The 26,844-nt window shown below is 42.7% G+C and overlaps 1 protein-coding gene across 3 annotated transcripts in view; it reads left to right on the top strand.

Annotated features, from left to right (window-relative positions):
* The window catches only part of EDIL3 (EGF like repeats and discoidin domains 3), a 424,437-nt gene that overhangs the window by 319,288 nt on the left and 78,305 nt on the right, over nucleotides 1–26,844 (top strand). For all 3 annotated transcript variants that reach the window (XM_072139426.1, XM_072139425.1, XM_072139424.1), the window contains exons 7-8: nucleotides 1,879–2,034; nucleotides 10,861–11,005. In XM_072139426.1, coding sequence (XP_071995527.1) covers nucleotides 1,879–2,034; nucleotides 10,861–11,005 — 301 coding nt within the window. The remainder of the gene's footprint in view (nucleotides 1–1,878; nucleotides 2,035–10,860; nucleotides 11,006–26,844) is intronic.

The following is a 26,844-nucleotide window of genomic DNA, read 5'->3' as shown; positions in this document are numbered from 1 at the left end:
TCTGATACAGTATATTTCAAAGTAACAGGAGCCACAAAACACTAAAATACAACTTTGTCATTGGTTTCTACACAACTTAACCAACAGCAACTTCAGGTAGGATGTTAAATATATTTTCTAGTATTCCCTCTTTTATGTTAAAAATTACCTTTATATTAAGTCATATGCTAATGAGCAAATAAAATCAGTCACTATTAATGGAGCAAGGAGCAAGGAATAGGAGCAATCGTGGTCTCTATAATAGATAGAACTAAGGTTTTGGCATCAGGTTGAAGCTTCCAAATCACACGCCAACAACTTGTGGTACTGTGAGCTGTAGATATATGTGAACAGATATATAGGCAGTTAAGATATAGGGACATAGAAACATAGGGGAAGATCTATTAGTGCTTCCATGCCTGTTTTCTGGTTTCGAAACACTGAAATAATCATAATTGTGCGCTGGAAGAAGTTGTGATTACTCTTACGCTACCTCCTCAGCATTTGGGTCTGGAGGGGGCTTGAAGGCAGCACAGCCGCTAAGGGAGCAGGTCAGCATGGGGTGTTCTCGTCCCGTACCTACTTACGTGTGATAGCCTGTGAATGTTCAGGCCTGAATGTTCACTTGTTTTTACGCAATGGGTCGGACCTGGCATAGTTTTCGCCCCAGCACAGCTGGCAGGATGTCTACACTGGCAAGATTTCACATAAAAAAGGGAATATTATAGAAGATGTTTCATACCCTACCTTAGGAGGCCAGAAATTTAGTAGTGTAAAAGCTGCTGACAGTTTCCCTTTCAACTAATCTTGCATCAATCACTGCTGTTTGAGGAATAACACTACTTCTGTCCACCATAAAACTTGTATTCCTCAGATTTTAGATGTCTCTCTAGCATGTGCAGTCACTTAATTACTAAGTACTTAAAGCAAACACTTCTGTTCTAAGGATTAGTGGGGTATACAAGCAGTTGGGCTCTTAATCCTCACACTTTCATGGTTTGTCTAGTCCATATGTTGTAAAATTATACGGCTTCAAAAACATTTTGAGCACTTCTAAAATCTAACTAAATAGTCCATGACTAAAGTAAGCTATAAATTAGCACTCAAGTTGTTGATATTATTTCGTTTTTAATTTTAATATTTTACAAAATCTTTCAAGTGGTTGCAGAAAAGCTTTAGATAAGACCTAAAATAAGAACGAAGGGTAAAAGAGTTTGGTGATTACATATAAAAAATCATCATGGCTTTCTTGTAAAAACTTGTGTCTATAGATACCTGCACATGACCATACATGTACATAAATTACAACTATCTCACAGCTCCCATTAAGGTCTATTGTGTAGGGTCACAGTGCGCCGGGTACAGTGCATGAACCGTGTCCCAGTGGACGTGATTGTGCTGAGCAGCCGTGCCGCTAAGTGTAGAGTAGGTCCTATGCCGGCCCAGATTGTGGTGCGGTCACTCATTTCCTATGGACATCAGCGGGGAGGGGGCTGGATCTAATAGTCATTGTCCGAAACTGGCTAACTGGGCTGTTCTCAGCTCTTGATCACACATGATCATCTGCATGAGGCCTAAGAGGACTTTATTATCCTTGTTAGGTAGTATTAAGATCCGGACAATGCTCTCTAGTAAAAATGTTGTGCAAATTGGGGCAATATCTTGTCTTTTAGTGCCTTCCCTTGGCTTTGAAACATGACTCATATACCATATCTCATAGCCCTTACAAAGTCTTAGAGGAGATAAATAAGGCCAAGCAATAATACTATATAAACACATAAATGAGCATTTTATACAAAGAGGAAGAGCTTCATATTATGTGATATAATATTAGATTATCTTGCTTTTACGAAATGTTAGACAGCAATACTTATGACTCATATTTATATTTCTTAACAGATCAATTTACAGAAGAAAATGAGAGTCACGGGTGTTATTACTCAAGGTGCAAAAAGAATAGGGAGCCCAGAATATATAAAATCATACAAGATTGCATACAGCGATGACGGAAAATCATGGTCAACATACAAAGTAAAAAGAAGCAAAGAAGATATGGTAGGTTCCTTCTATATACTACTTTTTTTTTCTTATAAGAAATGGATTCTATATTGTTTATATGCAGTTGTTGCACTGATGGATATTGCTGAGTGCAGAACTTGGCAGCTTCCATCAGTGCCTTAAAGGAAACCTCTAGAGATGAGCGAACATGCTCGTCCGAGCTTGATGCTCGGTCGAGCATTAGGGTACTCGAAACTGCTCGTTACTCGGACGAATACTTCGCCCGCTCGAGAAAATGGCAGCTCCCGCCGTTTTGCTTTTTGGCGGCCAGAAACAGAGCCAATCACAAGCCAGGAGACTCTGCACTCCACCCAGCATGACGTGGTACCCTTACACGTCGATAGCAGTGGTTGGCTGGCCAGATCAGGTGACCCTGGGATAGACTAGCCGCTGGCCGCGCTGCTCGGATCATTCTGTCTCTGGATGCCGCTAGGGAGAGAGCTGCTGCTGGTCAGGGAAAGCGTTAGGGTGTTCTATTAGCTTACTGTTAGGCAGGAGTGATTCTCAAAGAACCCAACAGCCCTTCTTAGGGCTACAATAACGTTCTACTTTTTTTATTTTAATTTGCATCTTTTACCATTTTGTGAGGAATTAGCAGGGGGACTTGCTACCGTTGTGTTTAGCTCTTAGTGGCACACATATCCATAGCAAAGGCCGAAGTGGCAAAATTCAGTAGGGGTTGGATTTCTATTAGGCAATAACTCAGTGTCATCTCATCTGGCATAGTAGTGTGCTTCCTTTGATACTTGGCTAGAAAATAGCCATAGGAGAATACAAACAGCTTCTTGAAGCCTACAGTAGCGTTCTATATATTTGATTTCTGGTTGATCTGCTGGTGGCTGTAGTTTCTGCAGTGCATGTACTTGCCAATTCTGAGCAATTTGTAGTGAGACTTGCGACCGCTGTGTTCTGCGCTTAGTGGCGCACATATCCATAGCAAAGGCCGAAGTGGCAAAATTCAGTAGGGGTTGGATTTCTATTAGGCAATAACTCAGTGTCATCTCATCTGGCATAGTAGTGTACTTCCTTTGATACTTGGCTAGAAAATAGCCATAGGAGAATACAAACAGCTTCTTGAAGCCTACAGTAGCGTTCTATATATTTGATTTCTGGTTGATCTGCTGGTGGCTGTAGTTTCTGCAGTGCATGTACTTGCCAATTCTGAGCAATTTGTAGTGAGACTTGCGACCGCTGTGTTCTGCGCTTAGTGGCGCACATATCCATAGCAAAGGCCGAAGTGGCAAAATTCAGTAGGGGTTGGATTTCTATTAGGCAATAACTCAGTGTCATCTCATCTGGCATAGTAGTGTGCTTCCTTTGATACTTGGCTAGAAAATAGCCATAGCAATAGGATAGGATTGTTTGGTTTTAAAAACTCAAAAAAAAACAAAAAACACAAAAAAAAAAAAACACAAAAAAACACCAAAAAAAACAAAAAGAAGTAAAAAAAAAAAAAAAGTTATAACTCTCATTTTAAAAATGTTTAACCCGAGGGCTAGGGGTAGAGGACGAGGGCGGGGACGTGGGCGTCCAACTACTGCAGGGGTCAGAGGCCGTGGTCCTGGGCGGGGTGAGACACCACCTGCTGATGAGGGAGCAGGGGAACGCCGCAGAGCTACACTCCCTAGGTTCATGTCTGAAGTTACTGGGACTCGTGGTAGAGCACTGTTGAGGCCAGAACAGTGCGAACAGGTGATGTCGTGGATTGCTGACAATGCTTCGAGCAATTTGTCCACCACCAGTCAGTCTTCCACGCAGTCCACCCATGTCACCGAAATCCCCACTCCTCCAGCTCCTGCACCTCAGCCTCCTCCCCCCCAGTCTGCCCCCTCCCAGGAAAATTTGGCATTTGAACCGGCATACTCTGAGGAACTGTTTTCTGGACCCTTCCCACAGTCACAAACCACTTGTCCGGTTGCTGCTGAGCAATTTTCCGATGCCCAGGTTTTCCACCAGTCACAGTCTGTGGGTGATGATGACCTTCTTGACGTAGTGGAAGTGTGTAAAGAGGTGTCCGACGATGAGGAGACACGGTTGTCAGACAGTGGGGAAGTTGTTGTCAGGGCAGGAAGTCCGAGGGGGGAGCAGACTGAGGGATCGGAGGATGATGAGGTGACAGACCCAAGCTGGGTTGAGAGGCCGGGTGAACACAGTGCTTCTGAGACGGAGGAGAGTCCTCGACCTGAACAGGTTGGAAGAGGCAGTGGTGGGGCCAGACGGAGAGGCAGGGCCAGAGCTGGTGCATCAGCGCCACTGTCAACTAGTGAAGCTCCCGTGGTGAGGGCTCTTGCGGCGAGGGCTAGATCTTCAGAAGTGTGGAGGTTCTTTAAGGAAACACCGGATGACCGACGGACTGTGGTGTGCAACATTTGCCAAACCAGGCTCAGCAGGGGTTCCACCACTACTAGCTTAACTACCACCAGTATGCGCAGGCATATGAATGCTAAGCACCCCACTCAGTGGCAACAAGCCCGTTCACCTCCGGCCGTGCACACTACTGCTCCTTCCCCTGTGTCAGCTGCTAGTCAGCCCCCTGCCCAGGACCCTGGCACAAAAACCCCATCGTCGCCTCCACGATCCTCCACAGCATCCACCAGCGTTCAGCTCTCCATACCCCAGACGCTGGAGCGGAAACGCAAATATAGTGCAACCCACCCGCACGCCCAAGCCCTTAATGTGCACATCTCCAGATTGCTTAGCCTGGAGATGCTGCCCTATAGGCTAGTAGAGACCGAGGCCTTTCGCAACCTCATGGCGGCGGCCGCCCCTCGGTATTCGGTCCCCAGCCGCCACTACTTTTCCCGATGTGCCGTCCCAGCCCTGCACCAGCACGTGTCAGACAACATCATCCGTGCCCTGACCAACGCCGTTTCTGACAAGGTCCACCTGACCACGGACACGTGGACGAGTGCTGCCGGGCAGGGCCACTATATATCGCTGACGGCACATTGGGTTAACTTGGTGGAGGCTGGGACCGAGTCTGACCCTGGGGCTGCTCATATACTGCCGACGCCGAGGATTGCGGGGCCTACCTCGGTCCAGGTGTTTCAGGCCTACTATGCCTCCTCCTCCTCCCACCCCTCCTCCACCTCCTCCTCCGAACTACCATCCGTGGGCACAGCGCCATCAGTCGGTAGCTCTAGGCACAGCAGCAGTGCCGTCGCTAAGCGACAGCAGGCGGTGCTCAAACTGCTGAGCCTAGGCGACAAAAGGCACACCGCCCAAGAGCTATTACAGGGCATCACGGCGCAGACTGATCTGTGGCTGGCACCGCTGAACCTCAAGCCGGGAATGGTTGTGTGTGACAACGGCCGTAACCTGGTGGCGGCTCTGCAACTCGGCAGACTGACACATGTGCCATGCCTGGCCCATGTGTTAAATCTGATAGTGCAGCGTTTCCTCAAGACATACCCCAATCTGTCTGATTTGCTCACGAAGGTGCGCCGCATCTGTGCGCATTTCAGGAAGTCCAGCCCAGATGCTGCCACTCTCAGGGCAGCGCAGCGCCGCCTCCAACTGCCCGCTCACCGACTGTTGTGCGACGTGCCCACGAGGTGGAATTCAACACTGACCATGTTATCCAGAGTTTACCAGCAGCGCCGAGCGATTGTAGACTGCCAGATGTCAACTTCCACCAGAACTGGTAGTCAGGTCAGTCAGCTTCCTCAAGTCTACAATGAGGAGTGGACGTGGATGTCTGATATCTGTCAGGTGCTGAGTAACTTTGAGGAGTCAACACAGATGGTCAGTGGCGATGCCGCCATCATCAGCCTCACCATCCCGCTGCTTGGCCTGTTGAAAAACTCTCTGGTCAGCATGAAGTCGGAAGCTTTGCGCTCGTCACAAGAGACGGGGGAAGAATATTCCCTTGTTGATAGCCAAAGCACCCTGAGGTCTGTTTCTCAGCGCATATCGGAGGAGGTGGAGGTGGAGGAGGATGAGGAGGAAGAGGAGGAGAATGTTGGCGAGACACAAGAGGGGACCATTGTTCAGTCCTTCACTGTTCAGCGTGTATGGGCAGAAGAAGAGGAGTTGGAGGAGTTGGAGGAGGAGGAAATGGACAGTCAGGCCAGTGAGGGGAGTGAATTCTTACGCGTTGGTACTCTGGCGCATATGGCAGATTTCATGCTAGGCTGCCTATCCCGTGACCCTCGCGTTCAAAGAATTTATTCCAGCACCGATTACTGGGTGTTCACTCTCCTGGACCCACGGTACAAGCAAAATCTTCCCACTCTCATCCCTGGAGAGGAAAGGAGTGTGAGAATGCATGAATACCAGCAGGCCCTGGTGCACAAGCTGAAACAGTATTTCCCTTCTGACAGCGCTAGCGGCAGAGTGCGTAGTTCTGCGGGACAAGTAGCGAGGGAGAGTAGGCGAGCAGGCAGCTTGTCCAGCACTGGCAAGGGTACGCTTTACAAGGCTTTTGCCAGCTTTATGTCACCCCAGCAAGACACTGTCACCTGTCCCCAGTCTCGGCAGAGTAGGGCTGATCTTTACAGAAAGATGGTGAGGGAGTACGTAGCTGACCATACCATCGTCCTAAATGATCACACAGCTCCCTACAACTACTGGGTTTCAAAGCTGGACATGTGGCACGAACTGGCGCTGTACGCCTTGGAGGTTCTTGCCTGCCCTGCCGCTAGCGTCTTGTCCGAGCGGGTTTTCAGTGCAGCTGGTGGCATCATCACCGATAAGCGTACACGCCTGTCGACTGACAGCGCTGACAGGCTGACGCTTATTAAAATGAATAAAGGCTGGATTTCTCAGAATTTCCAATCTCCACCAGGTGAAGGAAGCTCAACCTGAATAATTGATCCACTCCTCCTCCTCCTCCTCATTTTCCTCCTTCTCCTCCTCTTTGTACAGTAAAGCAGAGGAAAATGGCTATTTTTTGACAGGGCCCACTGGCTCTTGCTATAGTACTTCATGCATTTAATTTTTCTGGAGGGCCACCTACCCGGTCCTCTGTTTGAAACAATTTTTGTGAGTGCCACATACAGGCACTCAATCTATTCCATTTTTCTGGAGGGCCACCTACCCGGTCCTCTGTTTTAAAAATTTTTTGGGACTGCCACATACAGGCACTCAATCTATTCCATTTTACTGCAGGGCCACCTACCTGCTCCTCTGGTTTGAACAATTTTTGGGACTGCCACATACAGGCACTCAATCTATTCCATTTTACTGGAGGGCCACCTACCTGCTCCTCTGGTTTGAAACATTTTTGGGACTGCCACATACAGGCACTCAATCTATTCCATTTTACTGCAGGGCCACCTACCTGCTCCTCTGGTTTGAACAATTTTTGGGACTGCCACATACAGGCACTCAATCTATTCCATTTTACTGCAGGGCCACCTACCTGCTCCTCTGGTTTGAACAATTTTTGGGACTGCCACATACAGGCACTCAATCTATTCCATTTTACTGGAGGGCCACCTACCTGCTCCTCTGGTTTGAAACATTTTTGGGACTGCCACATACAGGCACTCAATCTATCCCATTTTACTGGAGGGCCACCTACCTGCTCCTCTGGTTTGAAAAATGTTTGGGACTGCCACATACAGGCACTATCCAAATTAAATTGTCTCCATAGCAGCCTCCACACGTTGTCTCCATTGCTACCTCCAAAAGTCGTCCATATAGCTGCCTCCATACATCGTCCCTTTATCAAACGAGGTGTGTCAGGCAGAAATTTGGGTTGTTTTCATGGATTCCACATCAAAGTTGTTAACTTTGTCGCCACCCTGCTGTGTTATCCACAAAATATACTGGCAAACTTTTACCATTTAGGGATATTATTTCAGCGCTTCTTGCGCATCTGTTTACATTCCCCTCACCCGGCATATCCTAAACTTATAAGAACGCTACTACACTTGATCTTATACAAAAGGTTCTTAGAAGTGCTGTTTGGGGAGTAGCCTAGAGACAGGGGCTTGGATTGGCGAAAGCTCGCCTGGCAGCGGAACGCCAGCTCCATGCGCATCATGCGCTTCTTGCGCATCTGTTTACATTCCCCTCACCCGCCATATCCCAAACTTATAAGAACGCTACTACACTTAACTTGGTGCAGGCTGGGACCGAGTCTGACCCTGGGGCTGGTCATATACTGCCGACGCAGAGAATTGTGGGGCCTACCTCGGTCCAGGTCTCAAAGGCCTACTATACCTCCTCCCACCCCTCCTCCACCTCCTCCTCCTCCGAATTACCATCCGTGGGCATGGCGCCATCAGTCGGTAGCTCTAGGCACAGCAGCAGTGCCGTCGCTAAGCGACAGCAGGCGGTGCTGAAACTGCTGAGCCTAGGCGATAAAAGGCACACCGCCCAAGAGCTATTACAGGGCATTCCACATCAAAGTTGTTAACTTTGTCGCCACCCTGCTGTGTAATCCCCAAAATATACTTGCAAACTTTTACCATTTAGGGATATTATTTCAGCGCTTCTTGCGCATCTGTTTACATTCCCCTCACCCGCCATATCCTAAACTTATAAGAACGCTACTACACTTGATCTTATACAAAAGGTTCTTAGAAGTGCTGTTTGGGGAGTAGCCTATAGACAGGGGCTTGGATTGGCGAAAGCTCGCCTGGCAGCGGAGCGCCAGCTCCATGCCAAGATCCAACTAACATAGTTTTAACTGCAGCACCTTTAATCTACTACTAGTTCACTGCCTCCATACATGGTCCCCTTATCAAACGAGCTGTGTCAGGCAGAATTTTGGGTTGTTTTCATGGCTTCCATGTTAACTTTGTCGCCACCCTGCTGTGTAATCCACAAAATATACTGGCAAACTTTTATCATGTACCGATATTATTTGAGCGCTTCTTGCTCACCTCCTTTGGTTCCTCTCTGCCACCCATTGGTTTGAAGCCTGAGTCCATTTAGGGTATGTCGCCATGACACTCTCTAGCCTGCTGCCGCTGCCTCTGCATGCCGTCCCCTATAGTGTCAGGGTCAATTATTGGATGTTTTAGATGCTATCTAGCTTCATTCTGTCACTCTGTCATGGCCATGCTGTTGCCCATAATTTTGGCATAATGGTGCGATTATGCAGCCTCAGAGGCATCCATGCATGCTGCCCCTGCTGTTTCCTGTCCATTTCCGTGGTGTTTCCATCCTTTTCTGAGGTTCCCAGGTGTTTGGCCAAGCTTCCCTGTGCAGAGCCTTGGTCCCCTTGAAAAATGCTCGAGTCTCCCATTGACTTCAATGGGGTTCGTTATTCGAGACGAGCACTCGAGCATCGGGAAAAGTTCGTCTCGAATAACGAGTACCCGAGCATTTTAGTGTTCGCTCATCTCTAGAAACCTCCCATGAGGATACTACTATCAGAAGTAGATTTAATGGTAGATTCCTCCCCCGTTCCTTTGCCCTAATCTGTAATTTAATAATCCTGTAACATAACCTAACTTGTTAAAAAAACTTTATTCAATATTCAGTATTATGTAAATTACCTGCAGAGGCTATTGGGGTATGTACTAGCCTTAGCTCCCAGTGCCCGGACAGGCTAGTACACGCCCCAGTAGCCTCTACAGATAATTTACATATTCAAAAAAAAGTTTTAACAAGAGAGGTTAGGTTCCAGGATTATTAAATTACAGATTAGGGGAGAGGCAGGCAGGGGGAATCTAACACCAGATCTACGTTTGATAGTACCTTCCTTATGATAGGTTTCCTTTAGACATTGAAGATAGAGGCTGTGTACATGCTCCACCTGCCATTCCATTAATTTGGGGTAAAACTGTTTGCTTTTGTTTTTGATTTTGTTCTATTGTGGATATCCTGAGGATAGGCAATATTTTATTGTCACTGTCACCCTTTCTACCAATTCTTTTACACTAATTATTTTACCCTAGTCTTAATAAACACTTGAAGAGATGAAAAATGCATTGGGTTTAATAAATCCTCTGTGATATTCTATTAAACATGTGGAACACAAAATAACCAGTTCTTGTATTTTCTCAGGCCTTTGTGCTAAGTAATCAGTTTTGTCTTTGTTAAGGCAAACTGACAGTATTAAAATGAGTTAATGATTTTCTGTAACTCAAGCCATTGCACACACAGAATGTATGGCTTGTAGGGTATTCATGGTATTACCTTTCTGTATGTAACTGCTATGTAACCACACATCTAATTTACATTACCAGTTTGCACATTTTAAAACCATATGTGCTCCCCACCATGGCACCAGAGAGTAATGATTTTGTACGGACACTCAGGGGGATATTTATCATACACCAGCTCTGGCCTTTTGATGTATCTGACGGGGTCCTGCAAAGCAGTCATTCCTACGCTAGGCCCTGCCTGCAGAGAGTGCGCAAGCATGGGGACAGTAACACCCCGTGTCGGCCCCAGCTGACGTGAATGTGGCGGATTGGGGTAAATAATCGCAAGTACTAGCAATAAGCTAGCATTTTCGATTATTTCAGGGCATCTATGCCACTGATGTGGTGCAGAGATCCAATGTATAATGGGGGGAAATTATTAAGACTGGTATACTTAACTCCAGTCTCACCTCCCCCCCCTCACCTTGATGGTGTAGTGCACACTATGGCCTCTCCGTATCTGTAGGTGTGCTCCCCCTCTACAATAAGGGGGAAAATGGCAGCTGAAATCTCTGCCAGGTCTCTCATAGCAGTGAGACTATGGAGCTCTTTTCCGCAGGATGTTGTTATGGCCGACATTTTGTACATGTTTAAGGAGGGAGGTGGTGCAAAACAATTTTGTTTAATCCTAAAGGTTGGACATGATGGACCTGCTTCTTCTACTACTACCTCCTTCTACTATGATACTATCTATCTAAAGTCTTCATTTTTTTTAACACAGGTATTTCGAGGAAATGTGGACAACAACACTCCCTATGCCAATTCTTTCACGCCCCCCATTGAAGCTCAGTATATTCGCCTGTATCCACAAGTTTGCCGACGCCACTGTACTCTACGGATGGAACTTCTTGGATGTGAACTATCAGGTTGGTCTAAACCTACCATAACTGCATGTATTGCTTATCCTTTGTATCTCACGCTGTAAAGTAATTCCTATTTTTATACATTCCCCACAGTCAGATGAGAAAATAGCAGATGTCTGGTGGGCTGCTTGTGTGACAGAACAAAATGCTTAGAGCTTAGAGAATACATATGAGGAGTAGAATATTTCCAGCCAAAGGTTAAAAATGTCTGAAGCTGACAGATCACCCATATTTAGTTTGGGTGATGATAAGATGTCTGAAGCTACTAGATTGTCCCTGTTTATTTCTACAATTTATCTTTCTTTCCCGCTGCATTGTGTTGTCAGGATTCTTATGAGGCAACGCTAACAAATGAGATGACATATTATGATAGGAATATTTCTTCTCTATATTTCCTATTTTTCTCGAGTCGCAGTTTCTACCATAAGACAGAATATTAAACAGCAGCCGAGTGACTTGTTTCATGTTCTAAATGCTAAAGCGCTGCCGCGCCACGTGTGCCAGCACCGGCAAATAGATACATGACCTAGCTCATTGACCCTCCGACAAAGTTTTGCAACAAAACCTAAAATGTGACCCCTTTGTCACCTATTATCGGAGACACGCTGCCTCTAACGCGGTAAAGCAATTTCATTTTGCACATATTTTTTCCCCTCTCCTAGAGCAGGCGGTAAATCCATTTACAGGTAACGTTTTAGATGGCTACTCTTATTGTATAAGTGGCGGTCGCTGAGTTCAAGTGTGATACAGCAAAACAATTTGCGTTAAATGATTTCTGGCCTTCCAGAGCTGCACAAAAAAATGACACCGAATCGAAAATCTGTTGCATTAATCCTCCCATTTCGAGTGTATCAGGATTTGGAGAGGTGAAGGGAAGGCTTAATAAAGGCACTTCAGCAAATTAGCTTTTTGTTGTCTTTCATTCCTGACACCCAATTTCAAAGCCACCCAAGTTATCAGCCATGGACTCGCTAAGTTAATTGGTTTGCCGCTTATTTTGATTTTCAGGGTCATGTCATTTCACCTTCAGAGCAGCACTTGTGTCTTATAGTAATACTCCGCATCCTGTGTGCCCCTCCATGTGCTGATGGTGTGTACTATATTTATAGGAAAGAAATGTCATGTATTATAGAAGATGGATTTGAACTGATGTCGTGACATTGATCTCATAGCAAATAAATCACAAAAATCTAAAATATTAGTTGATTTTACAGCTAAATATCATAACACCTATGATATCCCATAATACCTTTTATGTAGTGCACATACAATGAAATTGCTGTAAATCTTACTGGTGGATTATCACTGGTAAAATCCAGTTTACACCTGCAAGCAATAACCTTCTTATTTTTCTATTGAATGATCTATAGGATGGCACGTATTCTTCACTGGCAGAATTACTACATTATTATTGAACCCTTTCTTCAAAGGCTCCCTGCTGCCATAGTAATAAAATTTCTCTTTCAATTTCCATGTGGGAGAATCCTTCCATTATATTCAATAAAAATGGAAGTAACCACTCAGATGCTGTGGTCTCCACTGACCATGGCAACTGAAGAGTTAAGGCTCTATAATCAGAGTTGTCTCTGATCAGACACAATGTTATCGCTGTTGTTTAAAAAAAAAACTATATTTGTGGATTGGAAAAAAACTATTTATGTTGAGGACAGTTTATGTTTTATATAAGGGTTAAGCTTAATCCGAACCTCTCATGCACGTTTGCAGGACTTCTCCAGAGCTGCACCAATTCTATGGAATGACCTTCCCCAGACTAGCAGACTAACACCCAACCTCCAAAGTTTCAAACATATTCTTAAAAGCTATCTCTTTAGGCAAAGCCTATCACACTCTCTAACTGCATGAAATGTCAACTCTCTCTTTATTAATCCATTCTATGTCCTCCTCCCGTCGGTTATCCAGCAAACATCAAATATATATCAAACTCCAGGCTTCTCTGCAGTCACTTTCACCTTGGATCTTGTATGTAAGATGGCAGCTGATGGCTGGTTGAAGCAGCAGCATTTTTATTTATTAAATTATTTTATACTGTTCCCTTATAAAGAATGACTGGACCATTACACAAGCTCTTATACTTATTGTGTCACCCCCTCATCCTCATAGACTGTAAGCTCTTGTGTCACCCCCTCATCCTCATAGACTGTAAGCTCTTGTGTCACCCCACTCTTCCTCATAGACTGTAAGCTCCTGTGCCACCCCCTCATCCTCATAGACTGTAAACTCTTGTGTCACCCCCTCATCCTCATAGACTGTAAGCTCTTGTGTCACCCCCTCATAGACTGTAAGCTCTTGTGTCACCCCCTCATCCTCATACACTGAAAGCTCTTGTATCTCCCCTCATCGTCATATACTGTAAGCTCTTGTGTCACCCCCTCATCCTCATAGACTGTAAGCTCTTGTGTCACCCCCTCATCCTCACAGACTGTAAGCTCTTGTGTCACCCCTTCATCCTCATAGACTGTAAGCTCTTGTGTCACCCCCTCATCCTCACAGACTGTAAGCTCTTGTGTCACCCCCTCATCCTCATAGACTGTAAACTCTTGTGTCACCACCTCATCCTCATAGACTGTAAGCTCTTGTGTCACCACCTCATCCTCATACACTGAAAGCTCTTATGTCACCCCCTCTTCCTCTTAGACTGCAAGCTCTTGTGTCACCCCTCATCCTCATAGACTGTAAGCTCTTGTGTCACCCCCCTCATCCTCATAGACTGTAAGCTCTTGTATCTCCCCTCATCATCATAGACTGTAATCTCGTGTCACCCCCTCATCCTCATAGACTGTAAGCTCTTGTGTCAACCCCTCATCCTCATATACTGTAAGCTCTTTTGTCACCCCCTTTATCCTCATAGACTGTAAGCTCTTGTGTCAATCCCTAATCCTCATAGACTGTAAGCTCTTGTGTCACCGCCTTTATCCTCATAGACTGTAAGTTCTTGTGTCACTCCCTCATAGACTGTAAGCTCTTGTGTCACCCCTCATCCTCATAGACTTTAAGCTCTTGTGTCACCCCCTTCATTCTCATAGACTGTAAGCTCTTGTGCCCCCCCTCATCCTCATAGATTGTAAGCTCTTGTATTATCCCCTCATCCTCATAGACTGTAAGCTCTTATGTCACCCCCTCATCCTCATAGACTGTAAGCTCTTGTGTCACCTTCTCATCCTCATAGACTGTAAGCTCTTGTGTCACCCCCTCATGCTCATAGACTGTAAGCTCTTGTGTCACCCCCTCATCCTCATAGACTGTAAGCTCTTGTGTCACCTTCTCATCCTCATAGACTGTAAGCTCGTGTGTCACCTCCTCATCCTCATATGATGATGATAATTATTATTATGCTAGATGAAGGCTTAAGATGTGTATGTCTATGGTGACCTAAATGTGTTAGAGTTTGTTTATATATATGTTCACTTCAAATGTTTTACTCCTACACTTCCTATTTTATGATTAGCTGGGACATTTATGTAGGAAATGTCATAAAGGTCAGATAATTAATAACTTCCTCAGACCCCAAGTCGTTTTATGCGACGATACCCATGGGGAGCCTTCCCACCCCGGTCCTGGGTCTAACCACACCTCCACTGTTCTGCGGCTCTATATACATAACTACGCGATCGGATTGTGACGCATCGGCGCCGGCATGCACGTGACGGAAATCGGGGGGCATGGCCGAACGAAAACACTTCGGATTCGGAGAAACCCCCGAATTAAAAAAAAAAAGTGTCGCTAGACACGCACTTACCTTCACCCGGCAATGGATCGTGCACTCCGCCGGACCTCGGCGGACTTCAGCGCAGCAGGGACACCTGGTGGACGTCAGAGGAACTGCCTTAGTAAATCGCCGGAAGACCCGAATCCACCGCAGAGAACGCGCCACTGGATCGCGAATGGACCGGGTAAATAAATCTTCCCCATTTTGTTTGCAGGGTTGGTGGTTCTTGTCAAATAATTTGGCCCACTTTATCTGTGTGGACTGAGGTTGCTTATGTTTATGGAGTGACCATACCCACCACTTTGTGCTTATGTATCTGTACTACCGTACTTTTAAAAGTTTTTAGCTATCACATGCATTGTTTTTCTACTTTGGTCTCAACATAAACTAGAGATGTGGATTTTGGGAATTTTTGTCCTTCTATGCACACTCCTAGTAAAGTAATGAAGGTCAGATAAGTGGTGGTCCAAATTGTGGAACAGATGAAATGGGATGGCATTCGTGAAGCACCAACGAGAAATGCATATTCAATTTTTTAATGGAAATGCACAAGGTATAATATGAGAATTCTGTATATCTGCATAGACACTGTCGGGATGCCAGAAATTGTAGTAGCTCTTAAAATAGAACTCCTCAGGGACATAGTAAGGAGAAATAATATTTTGAGTACAGGCATGCAGTATGGGAAAATTAAGCTAAAAACATTGCATGGGATAAAATGATCAATGCTTTTAAAGGCCTTTCATCAATCATGGATAAGACCCAAGAAGTCTTGTAATTAAATCCTTCTTACCTGGATAATATCAGTCACATTTAACATCATGATGACTTGCTTCATCTATTGCTATGATGTAACTGCAGGTATCAATAAAAAAAGGAAATATAAAAGGTTGTACCCCCACGGATCCGAATGTTATGGAAAATTATAGTGAAATACCAGAACAGGCCAAGATGGGAATACAGGTTCAAGTGAATCTGGAAGGTTAAGCTACAGCATCATGACCCTTCAGTCTTGGTTTCCAGAATAAATCATTGCACTTTAGTATGAGACTGAAACATTTTTTTTTGTTCTTACTGATGGATGCACTTGATACTTTCATCTTCAGACACTTCTTGCTTGCCTTATTTTGTTCAATATTTTGCGCTTCAATTGATTAAACACTGATGTATTTTATTTGTGTTCCTTTCTCTTAGCCATGTGTCTTTTTTCAGACACTTCAAAACAGTCTTCTAAGTTGTAAAAGGTGTCTGAAATGTTAAATAAATCTAGTACAAGTTATGGCTGGCTTTTTTTTATAGGGGAGGGGAATCACACTTTGAGTTCAAATTCTAGATAATGGAGCAAATTTACTTACCCGGTCCGGTCACGATCCCAGATTCGGATGGTCCGACGAGGATGAAGTCCGGCACGATTCATGAAGATCGTGCGCCCGAGTTCCTGCATCCGTCGCTTCCCCGACGAGGTCCGCCGAAGTTCACCTTCTTCTTCCCGGTGCTTGTAAGTGCGTGTCTTGTGACACAATTCTAAATGATAAATCTTGCGCATTGTCCGAATCCGTCAGGTTGTCCAACGGCACGCCCCCCGATTTCTGTTGAGTGCAAGCCGGCACCGATGGGCCAAAATCCGATCGCGTGCGACACAATCCCCGGCGCAATGCTGTGCAAAACGGAAATCGTCTACGGAAATGAGCTCTGCTGACTCTTAGTGAATGAGCCCCAATATGTTTTAGCAGGGCATTGTACGATAGACATATAGCATGCAATTAAGCTTAACCCTAGGGGAAATATATGCCATCAAACAATCCCCGACACAATCCCCGGCGCAATGCGGTGCAAAACGGAAATCGTCAACGAAAATGCGCTCCGCAGACTCTTAGTAAATAAGCCCCAATATGTCTTAGCAGGGCATTGTAGGATAGACATATAGCATGCAATTAAGCTTAACCTCAGGGGAAATATATGCCATCACACAACTGCAATCTCAGAAGTGTACATTGGTAGTGGATCCAGATATGCAGCTATGTCTTTCCCTACCTTTCATCTAGACTGAACATTGCGTAATGCAGTGAGGGATCGACTGGAAGGACAGACAAAGACATTGAGCCCTAAGACTAAATGCCCATTTTAGCTGTGCTTACATAATTGCTCAACCTAGCGGTTGACATTCCTTCACTGTGTCAAAGTTTAAACACAGAGCCAAAGATTGGACAATACAACCATAGAAGAGTAGTCGATACAGATTTACAGGTCAAAACCAAGATACAAGTCAAAATAAAGAGTACAATATAGAACAGAATCAATAGGCAAAACCGATAGCCAAAAAACATAATATGGGTCAAGGAATGCCGCTACCTCTTGTGGTGGTCCCAGTATAGATAGCAGCTGTCTCACAGGGCACAGAGACACCGGTATGTGGTACTAAGGGGTCAGGCAAGGCAGGTAGTCAGCAACTGTCTGTATTAAAGGCAGACAGCATACAATCAGAATCCAGGGGCAGGCAGAAGGTCGTGGCAGGCAGCACAAGTTCAAGAAACAAGCCTGGGTCATATACCAGGGAGTGCAGTTCAAGAGTCAGGAACAAGCCGGGGTTCACACACGGGTAGCAGTCAAAAATAAACACCATACAGCAGGACTAGCAAGCAAGTAACCTTTGCCCATTGAGGTGTATGTTGATAGGCTGGGACAGCTTGTTGGGAAAGCCCTGCTCCTTTAAAGGGAACCTGTCACCTGTTTCACTAAAAACATGTTGCAGAAGTCCCTTACACCAGCATTGCAAATATGCCTTTCTGCCTTTTCTAAAAAATAGCATTAGAATATAATTGTGTGTTATAACTTACCTTGCAATCTGACAAAATCCTCTGTAAAGTCACAGGGGTTGGCTTTGGCTTGTATGCATTTCAAAAAACAACATGTGACTTGTCTACTCATTCCTCATCTCTTGGCCCCAACCTTTGTGCTCCTCCTTCCTGCTTTTTCAGAGCTCACAGCCTGGTGAGCTGACATCAGTGGAAGGAGCTGTACAGGAGCACACAGATGGGGGCTTAGAGCTGCAGTCTGCAGCACAGACAAGTCCCATGTTTTTAAAATTCATACAAACTAAAGCCCAACCCCTAGGACTACACAGAGGTTCTGTCAGTTAAAACACACAAATGTAATAAAATTTCCAACTCCTGCTAGGACTTTTGAATGTCTGGTTAAAGTTGAGAGTTTTCATATGAATACAACAAAAACATTGAGGATATTATTTCAAATGTTGAACAGTGCTATGTGTACTAGAAAATAGCAAAATTAGACTAAATATTTCATTTGTAATTATGTCAGATTTCTGCTCTACTCCGTATACTGTGTGCTGTTAGTTCTCCATTATCTTAGTATAATATGATGTTCGTGAACAGATTGTCCATGTTTTTATTTGAGGCAAATCTAAGATTCAAAGTAGATTATGTATTTAGAGTTTTGTCCCTCAGAGACATAATTGTAGAACATCAAGGTCAATAATTTTGGATATAAAACCTGCTGAAAGGGATCAACACATCTCCATACAATATGACAAGCTGTGTTTAGATAAAACCAAGTAATGAGAAACATCTGGAGCCTACATTGAGATCTTTTGTTCCACTTATTAAATGAAAGATTTCCATAAGTGATGAGGCTTAGGCAACTACAGCAGAAGAAAATATTTGGATCAAATTTTCACCTTTGTTATGATAGTTTAACCCCTACGGGACACAGCCTATTTTGGCCTTAAGGACGCGGTCCCATTTTTCAAATCTGACCTGTGTCACTATAAGTGGTTATAGCTTTGGAACGCTATGAGATATCCAGGGGATTTTGAGATTGTTTTCTCGTGACACATTGTACTTCAAATTAGTTTAAAAATTTGGATGAAATCTTTTGCGTTTAGTTATGAAAAAAAACAAAATTTGGCAAAAATTTTGAAAAATTCTTTATTTTCAACGTTCTAAATTCTCTACTTTTGATGCAGACAGTCATAGCACCCAAATAAATTCATAACTTACATTTCCCAAATATCTGCTTTATGTTGGCATGGTTTTTTAAGATTCCACATATTTTACTAGAATGTTATGAGGCTCAGAATTTAGGTATCATTTTTCACATTTTTTGTAAAATCGCCAAAACCCGTACTTAGATGGAGCTGCTCAACTTCTAATTGACACTGAGAGGCCTAAATAATAGCAAGACTCGTAAATTACCCCATTGTGGAAACTACACCCCTCAACGTATGAAAAACTACTTTTAAGAAGTTTGTTAATAGGGGTTAAAACAAAATGGAGGTGCAGTCTGCAAATTGTAATATTTTTTCACAATACACCCATTTTGGGTGGAAAATTAAACATTTAAAATGGATTAAATTAAAAAAGGCTCCACAAAGTTTGATACCCAATTTCTCCCGAGTACACAGATACTCTATATGTGGTGGTAACTTCTGTATGGGCGCACGGCCGGGCATAGAAGGGAAGGAGGCGCCATCCAAATCAGATTTGCTATGTCACATTGTACAGGCTATAATTTTTTTCTTTTTTTTATTGAGGACCTATAGGGGCTTATTTCTTTTGCCACATGAGATGCACTTTTCTGGTATGTAATTTTGGGGCATCTACAGCTAATTGGTGAGATTTAATTAACTCTTTGTTGGTGGAGGAAATGAAAATCATCAATTTTTAGGAAAATTTTTATGTGTTTTTTATTTGGCCGTTAACCATACCATAAAAATAGTATATTATTTTTATTCTATGGGTCGCCACGATTATGAAAATACTTCATTTATATATATTTTTTATTTTTTACCATTTTTACTGAATAAAAAGTAATTTGGCAAAATTGTTGTTAATTTTAGCATCACCGTCTTTCATATGTATAACTTTTTTATTTTTCACCTCACAAATCTGTTTAAGGGCTTATTTTTTGCAAGAATGATAGCTCTTTTTAGTGGTCTTATTTTAGATTGCGTAACTTTTTAAAATCACTTTTTTTAGAGCATTTTTAAAGGGCATTAATAAAAAATCATCTTTTTCAGAGAGAGTTTTTTTAGGTTGTTTTTTACGGGGTTCACTTTGCGGATCTAATAACAATTCTGTTTTATTATACAGATTGTTACGGACGCAGGGATACCAAATATGTGGGGGTTTTGTGTATTTTATTCAATTGTACTGAATAAAAACTAATTTGGAGAAAATCTTATTCATTTTAGCATCACCATCTTTTCATATGCATAACTTTTTTATTTTTTGGCTGACAAATCTGGTTAGGGGCTTATTTTTTGCGAGAACAGTTGTTCTTTTTAGTGGGCTTATTTTAGAGTGCATAAAATTTTTAAAATCACTTTTTAGAGCATTTTTTATAGGGTATTAATTAAAAATTATCTTTTTTCGGAACGTTTTTTGCGTTTTTTTCCTCCGGCGTTTACCGTGCGGGTCCAGTAACAATTCTGTTTTATTATGCAGATTGTTACGGACGCGGCAATACCAAACATGCGGGGGTTTTTTGTGTTTTTATGTTTTTTATACTTTATTAAGTTTTTTATGGGAAAGTGACATTTTAGGGGCTTATATTTTATGTATTTATTTTTTATTTATTATAATGTGTAGTGTTAAGTGTTTTTGCATTTTTTTTTACTTATACATACTTGAACTTAAACCAGTGATGCTCTGATCACTGGTTTAAGTTCAATACACTGCTCTACAATACTATTTTATTGTAGAGCAGTGTAAACTGTCTGAGCAAGCTTGCGCATGCTCAGACAGTTTACAGCCAGACCCGGAAGGGGTCTGGCTGCCATGGAGACCGGGCAGCTCCGGGGCACATGCCAGTCCTCGGAGCTGCCCGGAAGAGGATCGGATCCCCCGGTAAGCGGCACGGGGGATCCGATCCACAGCAGGAACACCCTTACACGCCGCGGTCATGCTTGACCGCGGCGTGTAAGGGGTTAACACCCGCGATCGGAGCCGGCTCCGATCGCGGGTGTTACAGCGCGGTGTCAGCTGTGATAGACAGCTGACAGCCGCTGCTTCTGGTACCGGCTCCGTTCGTGAGCCGGTCCCAGAAGCTAGACGTTATACTACGTCCCGGTGCGCTAAGCATCTAGCCCCGGGGACGTAGTATAACGTCGTGGTGCGCCTAGGGGTTAATCCTTTCCTGTTGTTTACTCGCACTGGAAATATGTAAAAATTAAAAAAAATAGCAGAATGACTTTTTCAACCTTTTTCAGTATAAGTAGTTTCTGAAAGAGGTAACATTTTACATGTTCTGTGCTACATGGATTTTGCTTGGTAATGTGTTTCTATGTGTTTTTATTTATATTTTTTCATATCAATGAAAAGGAAAAAAGGAGAGGGTAGGGGGCAATGACTTTTCAATATTTTTGATAGTACTAAATACAGGAAGAACCCCCTGACCTACAGATGACCACTAGATACAAACAAACCTCTCGTTTCACCATGGCCTCTGTACAGTTCTGATCCCAGACACTTAATGCCCCAAATAGAACCTGTATTTGACATGAACTGGGGACTGCCAGTATCAAAAACAGACATTTTGAAGACTTGTTCCTCTTTCTCTGAGTTGTTTTAAAGAGCACCATTGCAGACATTAATGGACATATGGGGGGAGGACTTATCATGTCTTGGGATGATTTTGGGTGATAGAGTTGGTCAGAGTGAGGCAGAGTGAGTGCGCCTGCACACTAGCTATTGAGCACTGGCTCAGTACAAGCAGTACCAGTAGTACAATTCTGCAGATTTGCATACAAAGGTGCACCCACCTCAACGGATATATCAAGCGTTAGGAGGCACAGAGTGTCAGCGCTTGATACATCTGCCTCACTGTGTGCCATAAGGCATTTTTAAAGCATTTTAACATTTCTGTAATGTCCGTGCCAAAGTCTTTCTCTGCAGGATGTAGCTGATGTGGAGTTAAACACCAAGTGCTGGTGTATGAACTGTGGCTAAGGTTGTTGCTGTATTGGGACTTATTTAGCCATACCTGGTTCTTCTGCAGCTCAGCTGTGTCCAGAATATGGTTAACTTGAGTGATGGAAGGATGGCCCAGTTAGCTGCTTGGGATGGCCTCCAGGAACTCCTTTATATATCTGTCCAGTTCCTTTATGCCTTGTTGGTACTGGTTGTCTCGTGACACTTGTTGCCCATTTCCCTTGCATCATTCTCTTGCTTTTCATTCCTGAATGCAGGACTTTAGCCTGCAGGATCATAGCAGGGTGAGTTCACCACCACATACCCAGTCTTACAACTCACACCAAGTCTGGTTGTGGTTGCAGTATTGCTGGTACAGGTATCTGACTTTCTACTTGTTGTTTTAGAAATAAAATTTCTAGTGTTTAGCGGAATACAGTCCCCTAAAATAAACTACCAAACTGATCTTGATTTGCATTCCTGCAGTTAGGATCCAAACAGCAACGATAGCTCCAGCTCTCAATCGCACGTGACATACATAAACGGGACAGTTAGATGGTAATGCAGACTAGCTACAGCCTTTGTGTTTCGATATAGTTATCTTACTCAAGCCATGAGTAAGATAACTATACCGAAACGCGTTAGAAGGGAAATAAACCACCCAGTCTTCTCTGGTCCTGTGTTATGCCGTAACTTGTGTTTTGAAGTAACAATTGGCTGGATAGAGTATATATAAAATTACTTCATCTAGAGCACAATTTGATTGGTTATTGTTGCTCTTCTAAGTTAAACTTAATTAGACCTTTAACTCATTTTTCTTAAGGATAAATGTGAATTGCTTCTGTGTCCATGTGATTACATGTCATATAATTGTTCTAGTTGCATGTGATAAACATCTACAGTAAATATCACCATTGCTGCAGTAAATCTACACGACACCTTACCTTATTCTTCGCAACGTATATCCTGAAGTCAAGCTCAAACAAGAAAGAGTCATGGCTGCAATTTTTTTGTGAAATGAATTACAAGCTCTCCCGTGCCTGCCCTTTCACCTTCAGTAACTCCCTATTCTATGCAGTATATTGACACAGTGACTTGTGAGATTTAAACTCCCAGGTCTTGGCATTTATAAAACATGGGATAGAAAATTCAGAAACATGGTGCAAACCCTGGGAAAACGTGAGTAGGATTTTAGAGTTGACACTATCGTACTGAAGACTTGTAGCGATTATTTTTTCTGTTTTTGCTACAGGTTACTGTTTAATTTTGTTTAAGATTTAATTAAAAAAATCATTTTGATTTGTTTTTATTTTTTTTTAATCAAAATTATTTCATTTTCCAAGAAAATTATATTGAACCCTCCAGGCAATTCTGTTATACAAATGCAATTTACCAGGAAGGACCTAGCGCTGCCGGAACAGCATTTAACATACGGGTTTGTTAATGGACTATTATCCTCGGGGCTCATATAAAAAATGCAATATCAATCCTGGTATTTTGATGTTCTACTTTGTTATGTTGAAATAAGAAATCCTTTCAATAGCTGTTTTTTTGCGTCTATTTTATTGGTGCCATGACTGACCGGCCAAAATATCAACATGTTTTATAGAATCACAAGAACAGAGCATTACCGAGCAAAGTCTAGCTTGCCAAAAATGAATCTTTAAAGGGATTTCATTTATGCTTGTGTCCTGAAATTCTCCTAGGTTTACTGCCTGTTCAAAAATAACTTATAAATTTTAATAACTGGGATTTAGTACATTCTACATTTACATCTTTGAAAAATTTACCTACCCTGTAATGTCTACATACATATGAAGTGGCATCATTACTATTAGCTGCTATAGTAAAATTTAGATCTGTGTCTTTTCTTGCAGTAACCCCTTTAAGTCTTTCAGTTCCGGTTGCCTAGAAACTGCTTGAATTTACGTGTTGGTGACCATCATATAGCTATGAAATACTTCTCTAAAATATATCACTTACTATCAGTATTTTAGTTTCATTATTATTTATAAATCAGAAATATCCTGTTAACGTATATAAACACAGAGGATAATACTTCAAATATAAAATATCACTTAACAAGGACATAGTAGTGATACAGGGTTAGGTTCAATTACTCATTTCCATCAAAATACCAAGACGTTACAAATGGAGTTCAACACAGAATCTTTTATGTAGAGGTGGATGCCTAAAATTATAATTCATAGAAATAAGGCTTCTACAGAGATAGCGCTGTCTTAAAGGCGTTTTCCACTTTCAGCAAATAAGTGATATTGTTTATGTAATGAAAAGTTAAACAATTTCCCAATATACTTTATGTATCCATTACTTGTGTTTTTTCTAGATCTCTGCTTGCTGTCATTCTATAGAAAGCTTCTAAGTTTAAGAAAATCTTTAAGAAAAGTTCTAAGAAATCTGCCGATGGTCTTATGACGCCACACTGGTGCGCGAGCTGTGCACCCGTGTGACCTCACATATAGTATCCAGACATTCTTTTATATTCAGGGAATGAAATCAGGTGATATGATACAAATATAGTGACACAGTACCCCTATCCCATGTCCCATCTATAGAGAGACACCCACCCCACACATTTATGAATCTGGACATTGGGGCACATTTACTTACCTGGCCAACGGAGTTCCCGAAATCCGGAGACAGGGTACAGAGAACAGAGATTAAGATAATCGTGGGAATGGTTGGATAACTAAAACACAACTAAATTCAGTTTAGTATAGAGAAATGTTTAAGGGTTGAATAGGCTGGTTAAAAGGGCTGCCTATGTTATGTTTTCTTTGACTTTATTTAAAAAGGCATACATTTACTGCTCCCTATGTAATTGTCACATATTTAAGGGGGTTTCCCACAAACAAAAGTTAGCCCCTATCCACAGGATCAGTGCTGAGACCGCCACAGATTACGAATGCGAGGGGTCGTCGGTCCTCAGACTGCATGACCGCTCTGCTCCATTAATCTCTATGGAGCTGATGGAAATTGCAGAGCACCCCCAGCTGGCCACACCCCCCTTCAAGCCCTCCGTTGCCCCCCTTGTGTGGAGGTGGTGGAAAGGGAGAAATAATAATTTTATGATTATTTAATGGGCTCTATACCAGTGGAGTGGCACAGAAGCCCTGATAAATTACCTCCATAGTATATACCTTGTACTTTTAGCTGAATTTTCTATTGATGAGTGTGTGTGTCATTAGAAGTTGAACAAGAAACTATTTTGTTCTAATTTTTGTTTGCTTTTATATATTTTAATACTTCACATGATAACACATTTATATCAATCAGCAGGGAAGATTTAGCACTTCTATATCCAGAGCCGGCTGACCAGATGGCCAAACAGTAGGGTACTTCATAGGCATTTGGGATATTTCTGGAGTCATAAGCGATAAATATGTGAAGTTTTAGCCAAGCTTTTTTCAGCCCCCACATCTACATATGTGTCTTACAAATAATTTGTCTTTACATGTGACAGATCCTGAGATGTATGGTGCAAATGTGGAAATCTAGAATGTACATCTGACTTTGCTGGAATAACATTGATATCCATTGTCTATAGAACTCCATATTTAAAAAGTATATATTTCACAAGTAAACATTTTCACAGTTTTTTAAACTTTGTGGCTGTGCCAGAGGCCTCTAATGCCATCACAGAATCTGCTTATTTATTTTTTATTTTATTTTTTAATTATTTTATTTTTTTATTTTTTTCGGACTATAAGGTGCACAAAAAAACCTTTGATTTTCTCAGAAATCAAAGGTGCACCTTAGAGTCCAGTGCGCCTTATATACGAACCTATACATTTTAGCAGGCATTTATTGATGCTGTGCCTTATAATCAGGTGCGCCTTATAATCTGGTGTGCCTTTTATATGAACCAAGACATTTTGGCAGGCATTTATTGATGGTTCGCCTTATAATCCAGTGAACCTGGTCTGAAAAATACGGTAAATGGAATACAGATATGAGCAGACTCATAGAACCTCAACTTCAAAATTGTGTTTGGGGTCTGGTGCTGGCGCTGATCCTGGGTGTTAAATCTTTAAATACCACCAGGAAAGCTGTGATGTCATCAGGGAGCTGCAATCCTCCGGAAACTGACACTTTTGGAGACCTTAACACAATGTACAGCATGGACCCCAACATTGCGGTTCAGATTCGTTCATCACCTAATACAGTGACATAGCACTGGTTAACATGACGGTCTTAGCCCATTAACCAGGTGTGATAAGTCTGTAGCAATATGTAACACAAGGAACCACCCCTTTTGTGTGTAAACTAATTGAATAAACAGATTTTCTGTTATGTTAACCAGTGTTGGGATTATATTGAATTCTGCAGTTCCTTTCAGTAGTGTGACTGGCTTGAAGAAGATTTTTTTAATGTTTAATATGGTGAAGCTCATCTCACAAGGGCGTTGATATCCTACTATTAGGGTAGCCAGTCCTTCCTTTCCAATGTGGCAGCAAATTGATTCTTCCCAACAGAGTTGGTTCCAGGTTTCGCCAAGCCCCTGGGTGACAGAGCCTCCATAAGCCCATTTGCAGTGATTGGCGGTATTAAAAACAGTTTGCTGTTCAATAAAGAATTCCCTAATTTATCATTCCAAACAGCTCCATCATGATTATTTTATATAAAGCCCCCCTTAACCCTAAATATTTCTTATGTACATCCTTATGTGCCCCCCCCCCACCCCGGGGCACTTGGGCACTTGCCCGGGTATGCCCAGTACTGGCGTCAGCCCTGTTTCTCAATTTTTCCACACCTTCTTGCATGTACTTTACACAGTTTACCTATGGTGTAGCATTTTTAAAGAACCAGCGTGTCTTGGCCATTCTCATCAGTGACATTTGGGAATTGCTATTTATATTTTAAATTAGAATTCACTTAATTTGTCTGATATTTTCCATCTCGTTACTCTGCTCCTCCTACATCATCACATTGTAAATACCATGTAATTCAACTATTTATTCAGTCCCTGTTATAGCTTTACATATGTAATTGTGTTGTTGGCCTCCTAGAGCTAAGGCCTAGCCAACTGGCAGTACCGACAGCTGGCTGACACACATCGTGTTTTTGTACCTTTGTTATTTATAGTATTGATCTGCGGAGAGTCTGAGTGATTCTGTTTGGAGTATTATCTGACAGTACATTTGAGAAACAAATCACATGCCGGA

Source organism: Engystomops pustulosus, chromosome 1, assembly GCF_040894005.1.
Source record: "Engystomops pustulosus chromosome 1, aEngPut4.maternal, whole genome shotgun sequence".
NCBI classification, from domain to species: domain Eukaryota; kingdom Metazoa; phylum Chordata; class Amphibia; order Anura; family Leptodactylidae; genus Engystomops; species Engystomops pustulosus.
The sequence above is the reverse complement of the archived record's forward strand: the minus strand, read 5'-3'. Positions and strand labels throughout refer to the sequence as shown.